The sequence below is a fragment of the Macadamia integrifolia genome, chromosome 2 (genome assembly GCF_013358625.1).
Source record: "Macadamia integrifolia cultivar HAES 741 chromosome 2, SCU_Mint_v3, whole genome shotgun sequence".
NCBI classification, from domain to species: Eukaryota; Viridiplantae; Streptophyta; class Magnoliopsida; order Proteales; family Proteaceae; genus Macadamia; species Macadamia integrifolia.
In genome coordinates, this window is record NC_056558.1 from 29832131 (window position 1) to 29851422 (window position 19292).

The window sequence follows — 19292 nt, forward strand, 5'->3', positions numbered from 1 at the left end:
GAAAATCCCCTTTACCTGCAATAAAGATAGACTTTTCTAAAAGCTATAAATAGACGGTAAGTGAGGAAGAAACAGAAAATAAAACATATGTTCTATTCTCTCTACTTCTCCATGCATCTTTCCCTCCTCCCCCATGCATCACATTCTCTCTTCCCTTCGCAATGAATTGAGACTTTAGGTTCTTCAGCTCTTGAACCCTAGTGAGTATTGAGAGGTTTTGAACCCTAGGGAGTATAAAAGGGTCATGCTTGCCGTTGCTTGGGTTGACAAGAGAAAACACGAAACGAAAAAATAAATTAATAAGATAAAACTACAGTCCTCTGGGCTGGCGGCGGAGGTTATGCCAGCAAATCCTAACCATATCATGATCGAGGTTCTAAAACTCAATACCGATCCAATATCAAAGATCGGACCGGATCAAACCGTATCAGACTGATTTACCCCCATCTTTCATAAAAATCAATTTTTATGATGCTTCTTTTCTTCGGCCTTTCCTGTGTATCGGGATCTGATTGGTCAGGATCAGAGATTGTTCAAGGCCAATCTCAATCCAATCCAGCCGTTACTGATCAATCCGATCTGATCTGAGTTTTAGAAGCATGCTCATGACAGTCCCTCTACTTCCTGCCCCCTATTTACAAACCACCGTGTGGCCTCATCGTTGGGAAGCTCTCCAACCTGCCTGTGTTGGAACTTGGAACACTCTCCCTAAAATAATACAAAGAAGGAAAATATAAGGAGAATTTCCTACTAAAATGCTTACAGAAGTCTGATTTCTTATTAACAGGTAATTATTTTCACCTACTCGCTTTGTAATCCAAAACATCTCAAATCAAAACCCGCACAATAATCTTTATAAGTGAATCATTTACGCTCATTGACTGCTACTGTGTGATTAATCGATGCTGTTACACTGGTGTAAATCTTTCATTTGGAAAGACCCAAAAAAAATAATAATAATAATAAATAAAGAATCAAGACAGTTGTAAGAATTTTTCTTTTTTAAAGAACAAAAAATTTTAAAAGAAAAAATTATAGTTATCACCCCCGGACCTTGCACATAAGAGAGCCTCATGCACCGGCTATGCCCTTTTTCTCAAATTTTAAAAGAAAAAGGTAGGGTAGGTTAGAGCAAAATTTCCACAAACTAGGAAAATTCCTTCACATGAGGTAGAAGTAGAGAAGGCTGAATAAAAACTATCCTGTAAATATACAACTCTTTCCGCCTGGTATCCAATTTTCGTTACCTCCGGCAGAATGAAAGAATGAATGGTCAGGAGTTCTTAGTTTCTGTTCACCATACTTTATCTGCACAAGAAAAGAATGGCATATATTACATAAATGAACTGCGAATAGAATAGTCAAAAAACAAGAATTTCTCATCAAAGATGAAACATTTTTCAAGAATGCTGAGTTTAGATAATGATTTTTCCACCTGACAGGTTAGATTCCCACTTAAAAAGCAACGAATTGTATGCATTTATATTGAACTTGGATACTGATTAGTCCAGCTGGCAGATTAGATTCCCACTAAGTAATTCCCACATCTCAATAGAAATCAAAATCCACAACTATGGGCAGAGGTCTCACTTCCTATTGGCCGTGGGAATTGAAGCATGAAGAGAAGGATGCAATTCCATGATAAAAAGGTGTCCTCACTCCTCACAACTTAATGCAATCAGAAAAGTTGCCCGTTCTTTTCGACTCTTACTATCCAAATTTCCAAAATGAGCCTAAATTGAAAATGAAGTTGCATTATTGTTGGCAATCTTCCTGCGAGGGTGCTTTCATCTTTCATCTGCTAAGCAGTTGAAGGACGGAATGCTCGTCTCGTGTGTGTGTGTGATGCAAAGAGAGAGAGAGAATTTTTGGAGGACACATATAGGCATCACTTTTAATATATTTACATATATCTATTTGTTTCTGAAAAAATAAGAATCATTATAACTAGCCTAACATGTTTTGTATATTTTTATAGTTTTGATTTGATCTAGGAATTTTACCAATGTTTCAAATTTAAAGTAAAGATTGAGACGAGGTGGGTAATGAAGTATGCCATGATTGGAGGCAATAAAAGTTTTGAAGACAGGTTATATGGCATTTTCTTTGAGAGGAGGGGGAAGAGGACTGACATTTGTGGGGAAAAAATTGTTATTAAGATGGAGGTTCAGCTCATACTATAGGGAAATAGGTTTGACATTAGTCAGGTCAGGCGAACCAAGTTGACATCCAAAAGCCTAATATGAAGGCATCATTTCAAGCAAAAACTTAATACTGAATGGTGTGTTCCAAACATCACAGCAGAGGTACACAAATTTGATTTTTTCTATACTTCATTTTTCTTTTTTTTTTGGTAAACTTTTCTTCTATACTTCCATTGGAGCAGTTTCTTTATCTTTGGTAATTCTGCCCAGAATTATAGCTTCCATAAATCAGAAGTCATCCTGTCTTTTCTCTCTGCCTCAACCATATCATTTTCTGCCATACCCAGTATTTTACAGCCATTCTATTTGCATCATCACTCCTTAGAAGAGCAGTCACTGTTTTCTTCACACACTTTTTTTTTCTGGGTAAAATTTTTCTTTACACAACCAACCCATCTCAATTGACCTGCCCTCAGAATTGTCGACTATGGGTGCCACCCAAAGTCCCCATCACCACACTTCTTTTTTCCATGAATGCATTCATTTCTAAATCTATTCTTTCTAGTCTTACTCCACACATTTAAGCGTTTTTGCTTAATTGCATGATATTCTACTCCATAAAGATTGTTTGATCTTTTGTTCTTATAGCTATTCTACAAAAAAATTTACCCTTAACTTAAATGGTATTTTTTTATCACATCCACTTAATACATCCCATTCTGATTCTTGTGGGCAATGCTGTCACTCTCTCTACTTCTGAATTAGGAAACCAAGATAACAGAAAGGTTATTCTAGGTCATCTCTCGGTCATCAAGCAGTAATTTCAGTATTCTTTTTTTTTTTTTTTTTTTCACAAACACATTCGATATGTTTGTCTTAGTTGAGTTTATCTAAAATCTATCGTCTTTTAAGCAACAACAGCAACAAAAAACTCAGCTTTATCCCAACATAATGGGGACGGCTACGGGGATCTGTGCAAAAATATAATGAGAGGAAAGTCAATGAAAGTAAATGAGAGTAAAAGGGAAGAAGCACAGTCCTGTCAGCCCAGCAGAACAGGAAAATCTCTGCTAAATGGGTCGGCTACATGGATCCTTGCCCTACCCTTTTGTCTTTTAAGCATTCCTCAGTAATTCTAAGCATAGTTTTTAAGGCAATAAGGCGACCCAAGGCAGTAGAGGAGTGCCTAAGTGCTAAAGCAACAAGGCACCCTAGGTGTCACGACCTGCCCAACATAGGCCCACGGGCCTAGGCCACCAAGCCCATGGACTTAGGCCAATGGGCTAAGTAAGGTCCAAGTTCTAGAATTTTCTACAAAGGTGTAGTAACTCTAGATATTTTATTATAGATATTTATAGAAGATATTTCTAAGAGATATTTTGGGAGAGATTTCTAGAATTCTCTACTAAGGAGGTGGGAAGCCTCTAGTTTCCTCCCCAACCATTGGATGGAGGACATTTGTAAATATCTTAACCATCCATTGTAACTTGGGGTGCCTATAAATAGGTGTTGCCTCATTTGGCAAAGACACTCACCAAGGACCAACCAAGAGTGTTCAACCAAGCAAGTGAGTTCTCAAGCCTTGTACTTAAGAGTTCTCTAGTGCAATACAAGTTTATTCTTCTCAAACTCACTCTTGTGTTCACTTTTTCTCTTCCCAAATCTCTTAAGGAGGGTGGTTAGGCTGACTTAATGCTAGTGGGAGTGCTAAGTGCCGGCGCGGTTGCTTAGAAAGGTCTAAGGCCATGACACTAGGGCTATTTTTTATTTCCCCTATTTTGTAACATTATTAAGTATGCTACATATGCCTTATATCATAAAAAATCAGCATTAAGTCATCTCAAGTAATCAAAAATCAACATTAAGCCACATCAAGTCATCAAAAATCAGCATCAACAACAAAACAACAACAACAACAACCAAAGTCGTATCCCAACTTAATGGGGTCGGCTACATGGAGGTTCCAAGCAAGGACGAACGCAAGGTTCCATGCAAGAAGATTGAATGGCTATGGCTGATTATAATAAAGTGCCGGTTAACTACCTGACGCACCACTATAAATCACCCACAGGCTTATTACGACAGACTATAGTAAGGTTAAAATCAAGAAAAAAACAGAGCATTTGAAAGTTTAAAATCACCCCATATAACAAAATAAATCCAGATTTTGTTCTTGGACTAGGGGCTGGACTTTTTATCCTTTTAGAATTTGATTTTTTTTTTATTGGATTCAAATAGGGGGTATTTGCTTATTTATGAATAATATATTAATTAAATGAAATTATATTTGACATAAGTGTTGCGGCTTGTACTAAGGCGACAGTCGCCTAGACCCCAACTAAACTTCCTAGATGCCTAAGCGATGCCTTGACAACTATGATTCTAAGCATTTCTATACTCCATCTCTATTCTTTGTTACAGACCATAGGACGTCTTCCAGTATAAGAAAATCTAACTCATCCACAGCCAATTGATGTAGAAAGAAAGAAGGCCAATCCACTAGCCCATCGAACCAGTTCAATCAGCCAGCCTTCTGGAACACTTTAGTGGGCCAGATTTAGGCCCCATAAGAGAATCTTCTTTCATGACTTGCATGGGGTACCTTCCTTAAGACATGGGCTGTCAAATCTGAAGATATGGAGCTGAATAGGAAGAGATTTGATATTATACTTGGTTACTAAGTAGTTTCTATTTTGGTATTAGTTAATGACAAAGTTGGAATTTTATTTAGTTTCTATTTTGATGCAACTAGGAATTAGATTGCAATCTAGGATAGTTTCTAATTTATTTTGGTTTCCACTTTGTAAGTGGATTTCCTCCCACGCAAGAAGAGGATTTTGGAAGATAGAATAAATGATGGGCTGAACTTCAGTCCTCATGAGTTTGAAAAAAAAAAAAAAAGGCTTGTGCTGGTTTGCTGTGTGATTCAGCTGATGTGAGATGCCCTGGTAAAAGAGGTGGGAGAACTTCTCTGTAGGTGACTGTAGGTGAGATATCTACATATTCCTCTTATTCCCTCTTCTTCTCTACCACTTCCTCTCAGTACTGACCTATTGTTTACTTGGTTAACTGTTCCTGTTTGCTAGTATGCAGGTACATGGGCCATATGCCCAGCCTTCTCCTTTTTATTGCACTGCAGTAATATCTTATCACCTTCTATTTCTGAAATCTCTTACTTTCTATTTCTTATTCTGTCTGTCTCCTTTCCCTCATCAGATGAGGCCTGAAACTTTACGCATAAGTAGTGGGGTAGGTAGAATGAACCCTAGGTTCAAACTAAACTCCCCTTTGACAGGATCCCAAGTCACCCAATCAAAAGGTCAACAAAAGCCAGCCTTCTCAGATGAAGGCCAAACTCTAACAATCACTCGCACACAGATACAATAGATGATCTTCCAAATACAGCAGTAATCTAAGGTCATATTAAGACCAAATAAAGAATAGTCAAATCTGAAACAAAAATATTCAGGAAAAGGAGAAATTTAGTAGTCAAAATCAGAAGATGATAAGCCTAAAATTTCAGGTCAAGTGTCAATACAGGCTGGTACTTGCAATCCCCAAAATATAAATCAGATTCAATGTCAGACTTAAAGTAACCAAGAAACTTCAGGTCTGAAACAGAAACAGAAAAAGGACAGAATTAGGAGATTTCTTATCAAATCAGATCAGAAGCTCTGATCAGCAAGTAACCTTGGTCAAAGGCCTCCTTGGGGAAGGCCTTGAATACCAAGAGAGATGTACGGTCTAATGAGGCTACTATGAAATATTTACTCATAGGTGGGGCAAGCTCTTCTATCCTGGTTCAGGGTTTCTCCTGGCTTATATGGTTCATCCGGGGGAGAAATCGAGCTTCAAGAAATAGTGATGGTCTTATCAATACACAAATGTATTAACTCCCCAGGAATTCCACTTGCGCTTATATTCATCACTGTAGGAATTGAGTTCAAGCTTTCCCCAGCCCCAAATGCTGGTCTAGATATGATGACAGAAAAAATGCTCTAAAACAGTGCATCAGCAGGTAATAAACCAAGGCTGTTCTGATCAATACCAACAGGACAATAGGATTAGTAGCAGATTGTTGAAGACCGAATAAACATAAAACAGGGACCCAAACACAGATCAGCAACTTCAATTGAGTAAGGAAATAGAACAGCAGGTTACAAGCAGAGAAAACAGAGAATAGAAAGAAGATAGAGAACTATGGTTTCCCATCAAGAACAAGGATCAGAATCTCACTGTCCTCCAAGGATCTCCCATCCCTCTACTGAATTGCACACCACCCCATTGAAGCAAAGCTCAATTCTATTAATCAAACCGTCTCTAGCCTATGGCCATTACAAGTTATGTATAGAAAAAATTAAAGATCAATCTTCTCTGACTAGGAAATTGAAATCCTATTGCCAATAGCAACACAGCTTAAAAGGAAACGTCCCACACACAGGTGAGAGTGTTCACAGCTAACTAAACAAATTAAAAGACAGATTCAAAAAAAAGACTAACTAAACTAATGAAGTAAATCTCATACACCTACCTCCTACCCATATTTTAGACACATTAAAGTGGCCCATTACAATAAAACACATGGGATCAAAGGCTCAACCCAAGGTTCTTATTTCTGGTAAAATAAACCCATTTATGAGATTTATCTCTGCATCAATAAGTCCATCCGCATAAGGCCTTCCTTCAAATGTAATAACAGCCTTATCCAGTAGCTAGATGAGAAGCTATTGCTTTTCACATTCTGTCCACAGATTCTGAGTTTTTGTTCACTGCGATCCTGATTTTCTGTAAGTGTTATCATTGTTTTCCAACCTATTATTATACCTATGTTATTTTGGGGTTTCCTATTTTGCTTGTTTCAATAAAGTTATAAATACAGGAAACAGCCTCTCCAAGAAGCGGGGGTAAGGCTGTGCACATTAAGACCCTCTCCAGACCCCGCAGTGGTGGGAGCCTTGTGCATTGGGTATGCCCTTTCTTTTTCAATAATGTTATAAATAAAGAGTAAGGGATCATAGCCCACTACCATTGATTTGAAAAATAATTTAGTCTTGAGCTTGTGAGTTCTGTGAGAGACGGAGCATGGTTTTGTGGAATTCAAAACTGCCTACTGTGGGATGCAGTAGGGAAACCTCTTCTTCTTTTCTGTTATCTCATTCATGTGCATATTAGTTCTTATTCTGTTGTGACCTTCTGAGTAGTATTTCTACCCTCTAACTGTTCTACTCAGTTCTACAGAACAGCATCTAGTGTTGACAGTATCATCTTCCACATTTTGATGGCAGTATTTGAATACCCTTGTCATGCGGCAGCAGTGTTTCACTTTAACTTCCAAATTTTCTGCTAGTTTCTATATTTGAATCCCACCCACTAACTTGCTTTACTTGGTTACTAATTCCATTCTCAGTTTCTAATTTGGATTCACTCACTATTCTATGATTTAGCTACTATATTCCTGAAGTTACTAAATCGGAGTTCTGCTTTCCAGCAAATTGCTATTTTGGAGACTAATTCCTGAGAGTTTCTAACTACTGAACCTGCTTAGTTCTGGGTTCTAAATCTGATTTTTTGAACTCACCTTCTAATTGTTTCAGTTGCTATTTCCTGATCAGTTTCTAATTTTGTTACGAGCACTTTCTGTTTCTGCCTGCCCATAACTCCTTATCCAACTTTGGGACATTGATTCTTATAACAGCACCATATTACACCCGAGGTTGCTGCCCAATCTGATTATTCTAATGTGAGATATTTTACCATCTTAGTTTCTGATTTTGTTAAAGCCTTGCTATTCTGGTCATTGTTGGAATCCTATTTCACCCTTGTGTGACCAAGGATTCCACATTACCAATTCAAAAGAGACATGGGCTCAATGCTGGCCACTAGTGTAAGCTTATTTGACAAAACTCAGTTGCATCTTCCTCCATTGCATTAGCACTACTTAATATTCCATCAACAAGAGACTAAGCTGATCTGGCTCACAATCTGACTGACACATTCAACGGTGACAGTTCGACAGCTCTTATAACAAGGCACTGTTTTCAAGGCCCAAACAACGAGAAGAAAGCCAGCCAATAACTAGTGTAGAGCCAACCACCACCAGCAACCTCCAAATAGAAATTATATAGCCCGTCTAAATCTCTGTTGAGGAAAGGGTTGTTGAGTGAACAATCCATGATATATAGATTTTCTATTTGTGTGTGAAAAAGCTATTTTCTCTTCTAAGTGTTGTAATGAATAATCAGGTTCCAAGCATCGAAAAGTGTGTCCTTGAGTTCAAGCATCAAAGTGAAGATATCAAACTATTCACGAGAATTATGTCATGGAGTAAAGGAGCACAACTTGAAGATCAAGCCAAGCCAAACATGTGAATCAAGCAACTCAGAGTCAAGACTTGAAGATATTCCAGTTTTCTTGAATGTGTCCCCAGGATAAGTTTTTATTTTGTGATTATATATATAATCCTAGGACAGGCCTGTGGCGCATTGGTTAAGTTGCACTATTGCAATATTGCAATATATTGGTAACAGGTTAAAACTTGGAAACAGCCTCTCCTACGAAGCAGGGGGTAATGCCTACATATACAATGCCCCTCCCAGACCTTCTTGTAGCGAGAACCTTTGCGCACTAGGTATGACCTTTTAATAGATAATCCTAGGATGTAAAGATCCCAAATGCTCAAGCTCATCTAATCACCTAAACCTAAATTGGAATACCCAAAGATGTGGTTGATAGTGTAGACTGACTAAGTCAATATGGACCTAATGATTAATATTCAACATGAACCTTGACTTAGCCCCTAGGTAACCTTTATGGACCTTATATTGATTCACTTGGCATGGTAATGTAGACTAGGATAGGTGAACTAACCAAGCCTTCAACTGCAGGATTTTTTAATTAGAAGAACAACAACATTCCAGACCAATAGTAGAACAATAAATCAGAATAGGAAGATCAGGTCAGAAAACAAACAAACCATCGATTCCAGTAAATAGGGAACCTTAGATAAAATCACCAAGCAGGTCAATGGGACCTAGCAGGGACTGGTATAGGCATCACACAGTCCAACTAACCTGATCATTACTGTAGAGGAGCTTAGTAAACAGATCAGACCAGAAAAGTACATAAAAAAAATAATCCAGCAGGCTATCAATTTCAGTAGTTAGTACTCCTTAGGACAGATCTGATTTGTAGAACAGCAATGACCCCTTGAAAAGAAAACCTTGAAAGAGAAGAAGAGCACTAATGCAGGAGTAGATTACAAGTAACTAACTCCGCAATTTATAACCTCAAATAATACAAATAGAAGCAAGAAACAAAGAAATAATACCATCTAATAAACCCTCAAGGATACAATACTCATATAGAAGCAAAACCAGCCCAAAACCCAACCCGATAGGAGAAAAAAAGACCTTCTACAGAGCTGGAGAGAGAAAGGTGCGGCCAAGTCTATGGGAGTCCAATTGAGTTGCACTTTTACGTGTAGATAGTCCCTAGGGAGGGTACAAAAACCCCCAAATATTAAGGGCTTCTGACGGTTGGTTATGGAGTTATGTGCTTTCTTGATTTTCAGACCTATGAGAGAGAATGTGAAGAATTCTGCAGGAACAGCAACTTGTCTTCTTCAGATAACCTTCAAGAGAGGATCAATTGATCTTCTTAGAGTATAGAACCAGTCCTCCAAAGGATCTACAGATCATATCTCAAACTTGGACAGCAATGAGGGTCAATTGGCTTCAAGAACAAGAATTCTTTGGCTAGCTGATTCTGATTTTGTATGCTTTAACAGGTCTGAACTTCTAATAACAATAAACAGAAAATAAAAATAGAAAAAGAATAATCGATGGAGGGTTGAGAAGGGTGAAAGAGAATAAAAGAATGGGTATCTCACCCCTCAGGTTTTGGGTATCACACCCCTCAAAGGTTTAGGCATCTCACCTCTCAATAACAGTTTTTTTAGCTAAAGAGTAATCACTCAATAATTCATTCATTCAAATCTGGCATTATAAGCACATAGGCCCCTCTATTTATAGAGGGCAAAATAGCAATCAAACTACTACTAGGAGCTAGTTTTCCAATAGAACTAGACACTCCTACTACAAGTCTACAACTAGGAGCTAGTTTCCCAATAGAACTAGACACTCTTACTACAACTAGGAATTTAAAATAGGACTATGACTTGACTTTATGACTCCAACATGGAGTAGGACTAACTAATAGTCCATATAGGACTTTACAACCGACCAATGTCCTAATGGGTCTTTATTGAATTAAATAGCAACTAACTAAACTAATGAATTAAATCAAGTTTTTCTACCTTCTACCCATATTTTAAGCCTATTAAAGTGGCTCATTTCAAAGAAAACCCATGGGATCAAAGGCCCAATACATATATAACACAACCCAAGGCTTATTTGCAATAAAATAAGCCTAAGTGACTTATCTACATCAAACACTTGAAAGGAACCTCTTGGGCTTCACACCACAAAGAGTCAACTGGATCAAACACTAATGAGTTGTTTTTATACACAGCCTTACAAATAGCAAACCCAATGACTTGACTCAACTAATAACTTGACTCCTAAGGAAACAAAGAGTCAACTGGATCAAACAAATATAATAACTTGACTTATAGTTCCTTACAAATAGTTGAAAAGGAAACTAACTACTAATGACTTGACTCAACTAATAACTTGACTCCTAAGGAAACAAATATAACTTAAATCAAACCCAACTTAACAAGGAAACTAATGAAAAAGGAAAAAAAACTAGCAATCCCGTATGCAACCTTAGAGCCCCTATTTTGGGCCCATAAAAGTGGCCTATTACACTCAAAACACATGGGATCAAAAGCCCAACATATATGGAACTCAACCCTAGGCTTATTCCTAATAAACCAAGCCTATTTTGGTGATTAATCTGTAACACATGGTTTATGAATCAACTAGAAAATATGTCCAAGTGATATCAGTTGATATTGGTAAAAGGCCCTAAGGAGCACTGCAGTTGATTGAGTGGCCGACCGATCTAATGGTGAGCGGTTCACAGGTGAGAATAGAAGCATCCAGCTGATACAAACACCACTAATTACCGAGAAAACCCAATATGCAGATGGTCGATGCAGTGGCTAACCGGACTATCAACTGATAGAATCTGTGAGGTGCTCAAAATTCAGTCTACATGATAGCAGCAGACCAGTTTTGTTTAGCAGTTAACTGGAGATTTGAATAAAAATCTGCAGAGCTAATCAGCTATATATAGGGATTGCTGAGATTTCAACAAGAGCTTTTAGAAAATTTGTGGGGAAACTCTTGCTGGGATAAAACTTAAATATCCCACGATCTATTGAGCTGAAACTTAAATGTCCCCAACTTGTGTGGATTGATCACAAAGTGATCATTGTGAGGGTTGATAGATTCCGAAAAACTATCATTGTGAGGGATTTTTCTCCTACCTTGTAAGGATGTTTCTCCTACCCTCCAAGGAGAGTGTGTTAATGGAAGACGGGGGCTTGAAGAGTGGACAAAGGATGGTATTAAGTCTATGTCAAACCACTATAAAGTTGGTGTGTGCACTCTCTCCATTTCTCTATCTCCTCCATCTGATTAAATTGTGGTTTTGTTTACTAACATTTGTTGGAGTTTTGAGAGAGCATAAAGAAAATTTGAATTTGGGCCGACATTCCACATTACCCAATTCAACCCATCTTGGGTTGCCTATACAATCTTACAATTTTAATATATATTTTCTTCTTCTCATGTTGTATAAAATTAAACAACAGGAGTAAACCCCTGATAAGCTTTCCATTTTTCTCAAATGAAGTGGATTCTCATCATCTTGTCAATTCAATGATTCCTTTTAAATATCCACTTCAAAACAAAGAGCTTCAAGAAATAGCTCCAATTTTCCTTCACAACACAACAATGAATGAAAAGGGGGTTGACCATTCCCCCACCAGCCAAGAACACTGAGCACAGAGTGAGGATGCAACAATCCCTCTCGAGCCTAGTTTCTAGTGAACAACCTCCTAATGCTACCTTAAATTTGGGAGGAGAATGGATTCTCCACATTATCAAATGACTGCCATGTGCAACATAAATTGTTAAGCTGTATTAACTGAGCAAGGAACATGAACTGCATCTAAACAAGATTATATGGCAGGTGAGGTGAACACAAGTTACAAAAGAAAACATAATATTCCCCAAAATAAGAATTGAAGAATTACTAGCTACGTGATTCACCAAGCAAAAGGATCTCGGTAACCAAGAAATTACACCTGGCAGCTCAGTTGGCAGCCCAAAGGAACTCCACATGTTGGCCACATCACCCACCCAAAGTAAATTTCAGCCAATAGCAACTTTTTGTTAACACAAAATAAATGGCTCCCTTTTAGCTTTTTTTAGTTAAATTTTTGAAAATTCAGGACTAAAAGGTAAAAGTCCACAAGATGGAAGGGACATTAACAAGGGAAACGGAAAACCTGGCCAACCCAGAAGCTCTCATGTAAGTCCGGAACTACCACACCATCCCTCTCCATGACTGGTTCTGGAGCAAAACTACTTACAGGCTAAGCCTGCAGTTATGAATTTTTAGCCACAAGGAGGCTGGCATGGCAGACAGCCATCCAAAATTATGAGGGGGCTTTGGATTAGCCATGTGTACAGCTTCCTTGTCAATGTCGACCACATATCCCACATGACATAGCAGTCAAGTGCCTTACGAAGCTTGAAAAAGCCTCTTTGTCATGTGACTAAAACTGGCCACATTAACGAAAGAACTTCAGGAACACACCAAAGACATTCGGGTGCCAACTCAGCTAGCATGTGGTCAGAATCACTTCAAAACAAAAAAATTGTAGTAATCATGCTCAAATTCATTCGTGAATAACTAATCAGGTTCTGCACAAATGAGACAAATTAAGAAAGAAATACAGGATGGATCATAGAAGAAGCTTCATTACCTCATTAAGCAGCACAAGTTTAGTAGTGGCAATTCCATGCACTGTTACGATCCACAGGACTTTACATACGTACAAACCTGCCTTTGGTCTCTCGCACCAGGGAAAATTTTTTGGAAGACGAGCGTTCTCCTCGTGGGTTATCAATGGGTTTATCCCTACCCTGCAAAGCTCTAAACATTAAGTAATTGAACGAAGGATACACACAGAGGACATAGGAAGTATATAATTTACCAACTTCTCAAGCTATCTTTCAATACAAGAACTGAGTTTATCTTGAAAAAAGAAACCATCCCTAGTCCAGCCAAACCTTGTCTTTATTTAGAGAAACAATTCTACCCTGACAGGTTATGGTCTTGTGCTCTTTATTATCATCGTTTCAAATTTTATATGATTTTGGGTGCTTCATGATCAAGTCATGTGATTTCTCCAAAACCCTGTATCATTTAGTCAGCCCCTACTCTCCACCCAACCCTCCATTTAACCTTCAGTCTGACAGAAGTACCCTATTGCTTTCCATCCATGTTTTATTTCTCATCCTCCAACACTATTTTCAAACCCTAAATCACCTCTGGTTCATACTCAGCCCTAACCAACAGGGATTAATGGGTTATCAAATCTATCCTGCATCAACCCCAACCCTGCATAAAAGCACCGAAAAATTGTAGCAAACCCAATAGGTTGCCCTCCTTTGGAATCCCGTAATAATTCCATACCATCATACCTTTTAAGCTGTCAGAAACCACTAAGCACAATAGAGCTAATCCAGCACTAGCACTGATTTCAAAATTATAAACAGTTTTTATGGTTCTTGGATCTATCTATTTTATAAAAACATTCTTATTACAACTATTTCTAATAATAATTTTAAAAAATTAATAAAAAATAAAAAATCAGTGCAGCATGACATAGACACTAAACTATCTTTTAACAAAGCATGACTGTCATAGACACTAAACTATCTTTTAACAAAGCATGACTGTGCAACTAGCTTAAATCAACAATGAACAATCACAAGACACTGGTCATGGAATTTGTCATTCAACTAACAAATGGCTCAAATTCACTACACCAGACCACACGTACTGACCCTTCCTAGATAAAATAAGGCACAACATTTGGCCGGGATTGGAAACTGAGCTCCTCCTAATTTGGCTTTTCTGCTCCCAATAGATGGTTTGAATACCCAATAAAAGGGTAACAAGAACCAAACCATTCCATGAGGAAAACAGATACAACTGCTCCCACTTACTTTCCCAGTGATTGAAATCTTTCTTTGCAGATTTAGAGACCAAAGATGTTTATCCAGTGACCACTTCGCATGAAATGCAGGGTGTTTTCCTACTCAATCCATATAAGATATAACTAATGTTAGAAATAACTGACCAATCACTTTTGTAAGCCTCCCTAGAAAGACAGTGAAAAAGTGTAAAATTCATGGAAATAGTCCATATCTGAGGGGAAAATTCTTGAAGCAAAACTGTGTATTCTCGAATCAAAACTGTGTTTCCTACTTACCAAAAAATTAAAAAGAGAATAGCAGTGTCCTCACAACTCAAAATCATAAATCGAGAACCATAATATAGATTTAACTAAAACTTCACCAAGTATGATCAAAGTGATTCATTTTTTAGAAACACACTGCCAAACAGAAAATTTCCAGTAAAGCAGATCCAATTTGTAAATGCTACATGATAAATTTAAAATAACAAAGTAGAGCATGGTTTCAGAATAATAACTTACTTTCCTCTTGTTGATCTTGAAAATGTTGTCATTTGGGATGGTGCAGCTGCAATAACTAACCTCTGAACCTCCAAGAAGAAAACCTCAAGGGTCAGAGAGTGTTTCCCTCATTATCTTCAACCTGATACACATGATGGCACCATCTTCTTGAATAAACCAAGACAGCCAATCTTCATGAGTATCTGTGCAAAAGAACCAGCATACCCAAAGTTTCTTTCTCTGCCTCTATCTTCAATTTGCACAAAACAGAGGGAAAACAAGTGTCCAGAACCATTTATGCAGCAACATTGGACAACACAGTAAACAAATTATGCCCCATCCTTTCCACTTGGAAGCCCCTCAATCAACATTGAATATGTTGGAGGACTAGGTCTGCAGTCCTTTTCTTCCATTATGTCCAATAGCTCAGAGAAACTATCCACAAGACCCCTCTTAATTAAACCATCAATCAGGATTCTCCAAGCTACTTCATCGTAATTATACCCGCACTGAAGCAGAGTACAGAAAACTAGTTTAGCCTTCTCAATGTCCCCTTTGCCGCAAAGCCCACAAACAATTAGCTTGTAAGATTCTAAATGAATTAGATAACCACATTCCACCATTATATCCACCACCCTCAGCGCTTCATCGTACATGTCCAACTTGCCAAAACAATTGACAATAGAGGTATAAATATCATCGCTGGGAAATAATTCTCTTTCTTTCATACAATGAACCAACCCCTGTGCTTCTTCCGAGCGTCCCTCACTACAAAGTCCCGTAATGAGGGCATGAAAAGTGCTAACATTAGGAATGCAACCATGTTCATCCATCTTCATGAGGAGCTTCAGGAGTGTTTCATATTCTACTATCTTCCATACATTGGAGGCATCAACAGTAGTGACACTTGAAACTGGGTAGAGACTTACCTTGTTGCCCTTTTCCCCAAAACATTTTTCATTTATGAGATGCTTGATTAAAATGGAATATGTAATTTGCAAAGGCTCACACCTAGAATCAAACATGCGCTTGAGAATATCAAAAGCACAATCCAAGAATCCCAACCTTCCATACCCATCAATAAGAGCAATGTAAGTAACAGGATCCAGGATGATACCTTCTTTATTCATTTTAACCACCATATCCTCTGCTTCTTCTAACTTCCCTTGGAGACAGTAAGTACGAATAAATGTAGTGTAAGTACAAACGTCAGGCTGGCATCCCAAGGAAACCATTTGCTTGAAAACCCTATGAGCATGGTCAAAGTCACCTTCTTTTAACATCTCATCAATGAGAATGGTAAAAGTAACAACTGTAGGCTTCACCCCTATCTCCACCATCCTGTCTAATAATAGAGATGCTTCATGCAACTTCCTTTCTTTGCACAAACCATCTATCAGTACATTGTAAGTATGTGAATTTGGCAAGCAATTCTCAGCACACATTTTCTCAAGCAGAGAATGGGCACTATCAATCTTACTGACTTTGCAGTATCCATCTATCAAAGCAGTATAAATCACTTCATTTGGTTTTATGCCTTTCTCTGTAAGTGAGTCATGTAGGGTCTGAGCATCAACTAACTTCCCTTCTTTGCAAAGGGTGTCTATCAAAATTGAGTAAGTCCATTGATTAGGGACCAAACCATTCTCGGTCATCAAATTTAACAACCTAAAACCATTATCTACATGACCCTCCCTACACTGCCCATGGATCAAAGAATTATATGTGACAAGACTTGGGGACAAGCCAAGCTCATGTATCTTGCTGAATAGTGCCATTGCCTTATGAACCTTATGCACTTTACAAAGTCCACATATCAACTCATTGTACGTACGAGTGTTTGGCTTACAACCTTTTGATTCCATCACACCCAACATATCAAATGCAGCATCAATCTTCCCCTCCTTGCAGTATCCATCGACCAAAGCATTGTAGGTTACAACATTAGGAACCAAACCTTTCTCAGACATTGTGTCTAACATCCCTTGTGCATCTTCTAGCTTATTCTCTTTACACAAGCTATCAATAAGCACAGTATAGGTGTGGACATTTGGTTCACAACCTTTCTCTCTCATCTCTCTAAATAAACTGAAGGCTTCAGAACCTCTACCTAATCCACAAAGAGCACATATAAGGACCGTGTAAGTTCGGACGGTTGGTCTACAGTTGTCCTCTGCCATCTGAGAGAACAATTTGAATGCATCATCAATCCGCCCAGCTTCACAGAATCCGTGGATAAGTACAGTGTAAGAGACCTCATTCCTACGACAACCTTTCTGAGGCATATACTGGAAAATCCTAAAAGCACCATCTAAATCCTTACACCGACAATTCCCTAATATAAGGGAAGTGAAAGTAAAAGTATCAGGGCTCAGACCAGCTTGCGATATTTTACTTACATATAGTCCAGCTTCGATGAGATTCCCAAGCTTGCAGTAGGCATTGATCATCGTATTGAAGGTATATATGTTTGGAGGTATTTTATCATCCAAAACCTCCAAATAAACAGCTTTCATTTCGTCAATCATCGCAAGTCTCGCCAATGACATCAACAGTGTATTATAGCATCTAAGAGTGAGCTTGAATTTATGTTCCCCATTTCGATTCATTGTCCTTGTCACATCCAGAACAAATCGCATTTCCTCCACCGAATCACAAGACTTGATCATCAAAATTCTAATGTTTTCAGCAACACCAAAGAATCGAGCAGGAATAAGGATATTGAGAAGAGATGAATAAGACTGAACGTCGTGTTTATAACCAGGCCTTGTCCCGATCCAGTTGAAAAATTCTAAGGCTGTCTTAGGATTGAGGTTGAGGCTGAAGAGCCTAGAGACATGGAAAGGGGCAAGAGATGGAGCCACTCTCTTCAAAAAGGGGTTTTTCTGCCAGCCCGGTCGAGCAAGGATATCGAAAACTTGGGCAGGTAAATCAACTGCTTCCGTATCTAGAGGTAATGACTCAGGGAGCGAAGCGATCGTCGACAATGAGAGTTTGGAGAATGCATTGAGAAGAATGAAAACGAACTCACCAGGTCTTATTATAGGTGTCAATCTTCTCATTTTTGCACATCGGCCAACTGGTGGAGAATCCATGCAGGAATCTCTGTCAGGGTTTCGAATAGCTCGAGTCGCCTCCCATCCAAGGAATCCACACAGAATAAAGGTTGAAGAATGTCAATAGAAGCCTTCAAGATGTGAGTTCTTGGTTTGATTGATGGATATAGATAGAGAGCGAAATGGAGATTGCCGTCGCAGCATAAGCTCGATACTGAGCAGATATGAATCTGACGCCTGGGTGGAGAAGTGCAGATCGGTAAGAGATAGACAAAGGGAAGAAAGAGCCCAAGAGGTGGAGAGAGAGAGGGAGATTGGAGCGAATGTTGCTACAGACGTCGTAGTCTTCATCTCATTAACATTGGCGACACCATTGCCATCCTCAGCCCTATTGCAGGTGGGAAGAAAGAAGAACATGTAACCGTTTGACGCCTCTGGAAGGGAAATGTAGGGGCATCAATTGGTCGGCCCCGTCAACTTCGATCAGGCATAATCGGACCTCGCTGCCGGTTTATATTTGATTGATTGATTATTGGCCCTTGAACCATTCTGGCTATGATTAGGTTTTAGGCTTTCCTTGATTTGATTTCAGGAAATATTTCATGGGATCACAATTTGAAATAAGGCATTTGGTACGATTTTTGACCTTATTGACTAATCAGTCTATAAACAATTCTTAAACATGTCATAAATAGGCTAAAATCGGGTTAAATTGGCTTAAATGGGTTAATTGGACTATAAATGATCAAGAGGTGAGAGTATTCAGTTGGATAACCATCATACACCTTCTTGAATCTGGCATGCCCGATTATTAATTGGTTGATGCTCGAGTCCAACATGTTTAGCAATCAATTGGACCGGTCTCAGACTTCAACAGAACCATTGATATATCATTGTGAGCCAACTTTTGACACACTTTAAGAAAATATCTCTGATAATTCAGACCGATGATCCAACTGCGTTCCTGTAAATACGATCAACCCAAGATTTTTATTTACAAATTATTAACTAGAACATCAGAGGATCATCATGCATCTAATTTGTCACATGGCACATTTTGTGTATAGACTAGATAATTCAGATGTTTATGTAAACCGAAAACTTTAACCAGTTCAAGTATCGTTGACATTTAAAAAAATAAGTGTTGAGAACAACAATGTCAGCCTCTACTCCCATCTTCACTCTAAGAAATAAGTCACTTTTCAAAGCCTTCTTATCTCCTTGGACTCCAGAAATATATTGTAAACATGTGATGTAGATGCAGAGTCCACACACCATAATCAATTTGGCTCCGTTTGTTTCAGTTTGAAATTTTTTTCTCGTAAAATTTTACTATAAAATCAGATTTTCCTTTGTTTGTTTTTTAATTTGAAAATTTTTCATATGATAAAATTTTACAAGAAGACTACCCTTTTC

General features: G+C 38.3%; 1 protein-coding gene across 1 annotated transcript; it reads right to left on the reverse strand.

Annotated features, from left to right (window-relative positions):
* Positions 1-827: 827 nt before the first annotated feature.
* LOC122092243 (pentatricopeptide repeat-containing protein At5g65560) lies at positions 828-18425 on the reverse strand. The gene is made up of 3 exons (XM_042662581.1): positions 14842-18425; positions 13102-13261; positions 828-1308 (listed from the first exon to the last, which is right to left on the reverse strand). The coding sequence occupies exon 1, from the start codon at positions 17913-17915 to the stop codon at positions 15150-15152; it is 2766 nt and encodes a 921-aa protein (XP_042518515.1). The 5' UTR covers positions 17916-18425; the 3' UTR covers positions 828-1308; positions 13102-13261; positions 14842-15149.
* Between the last annotated feature and the right edge of the window lie 867 nt (positions 18426-19292).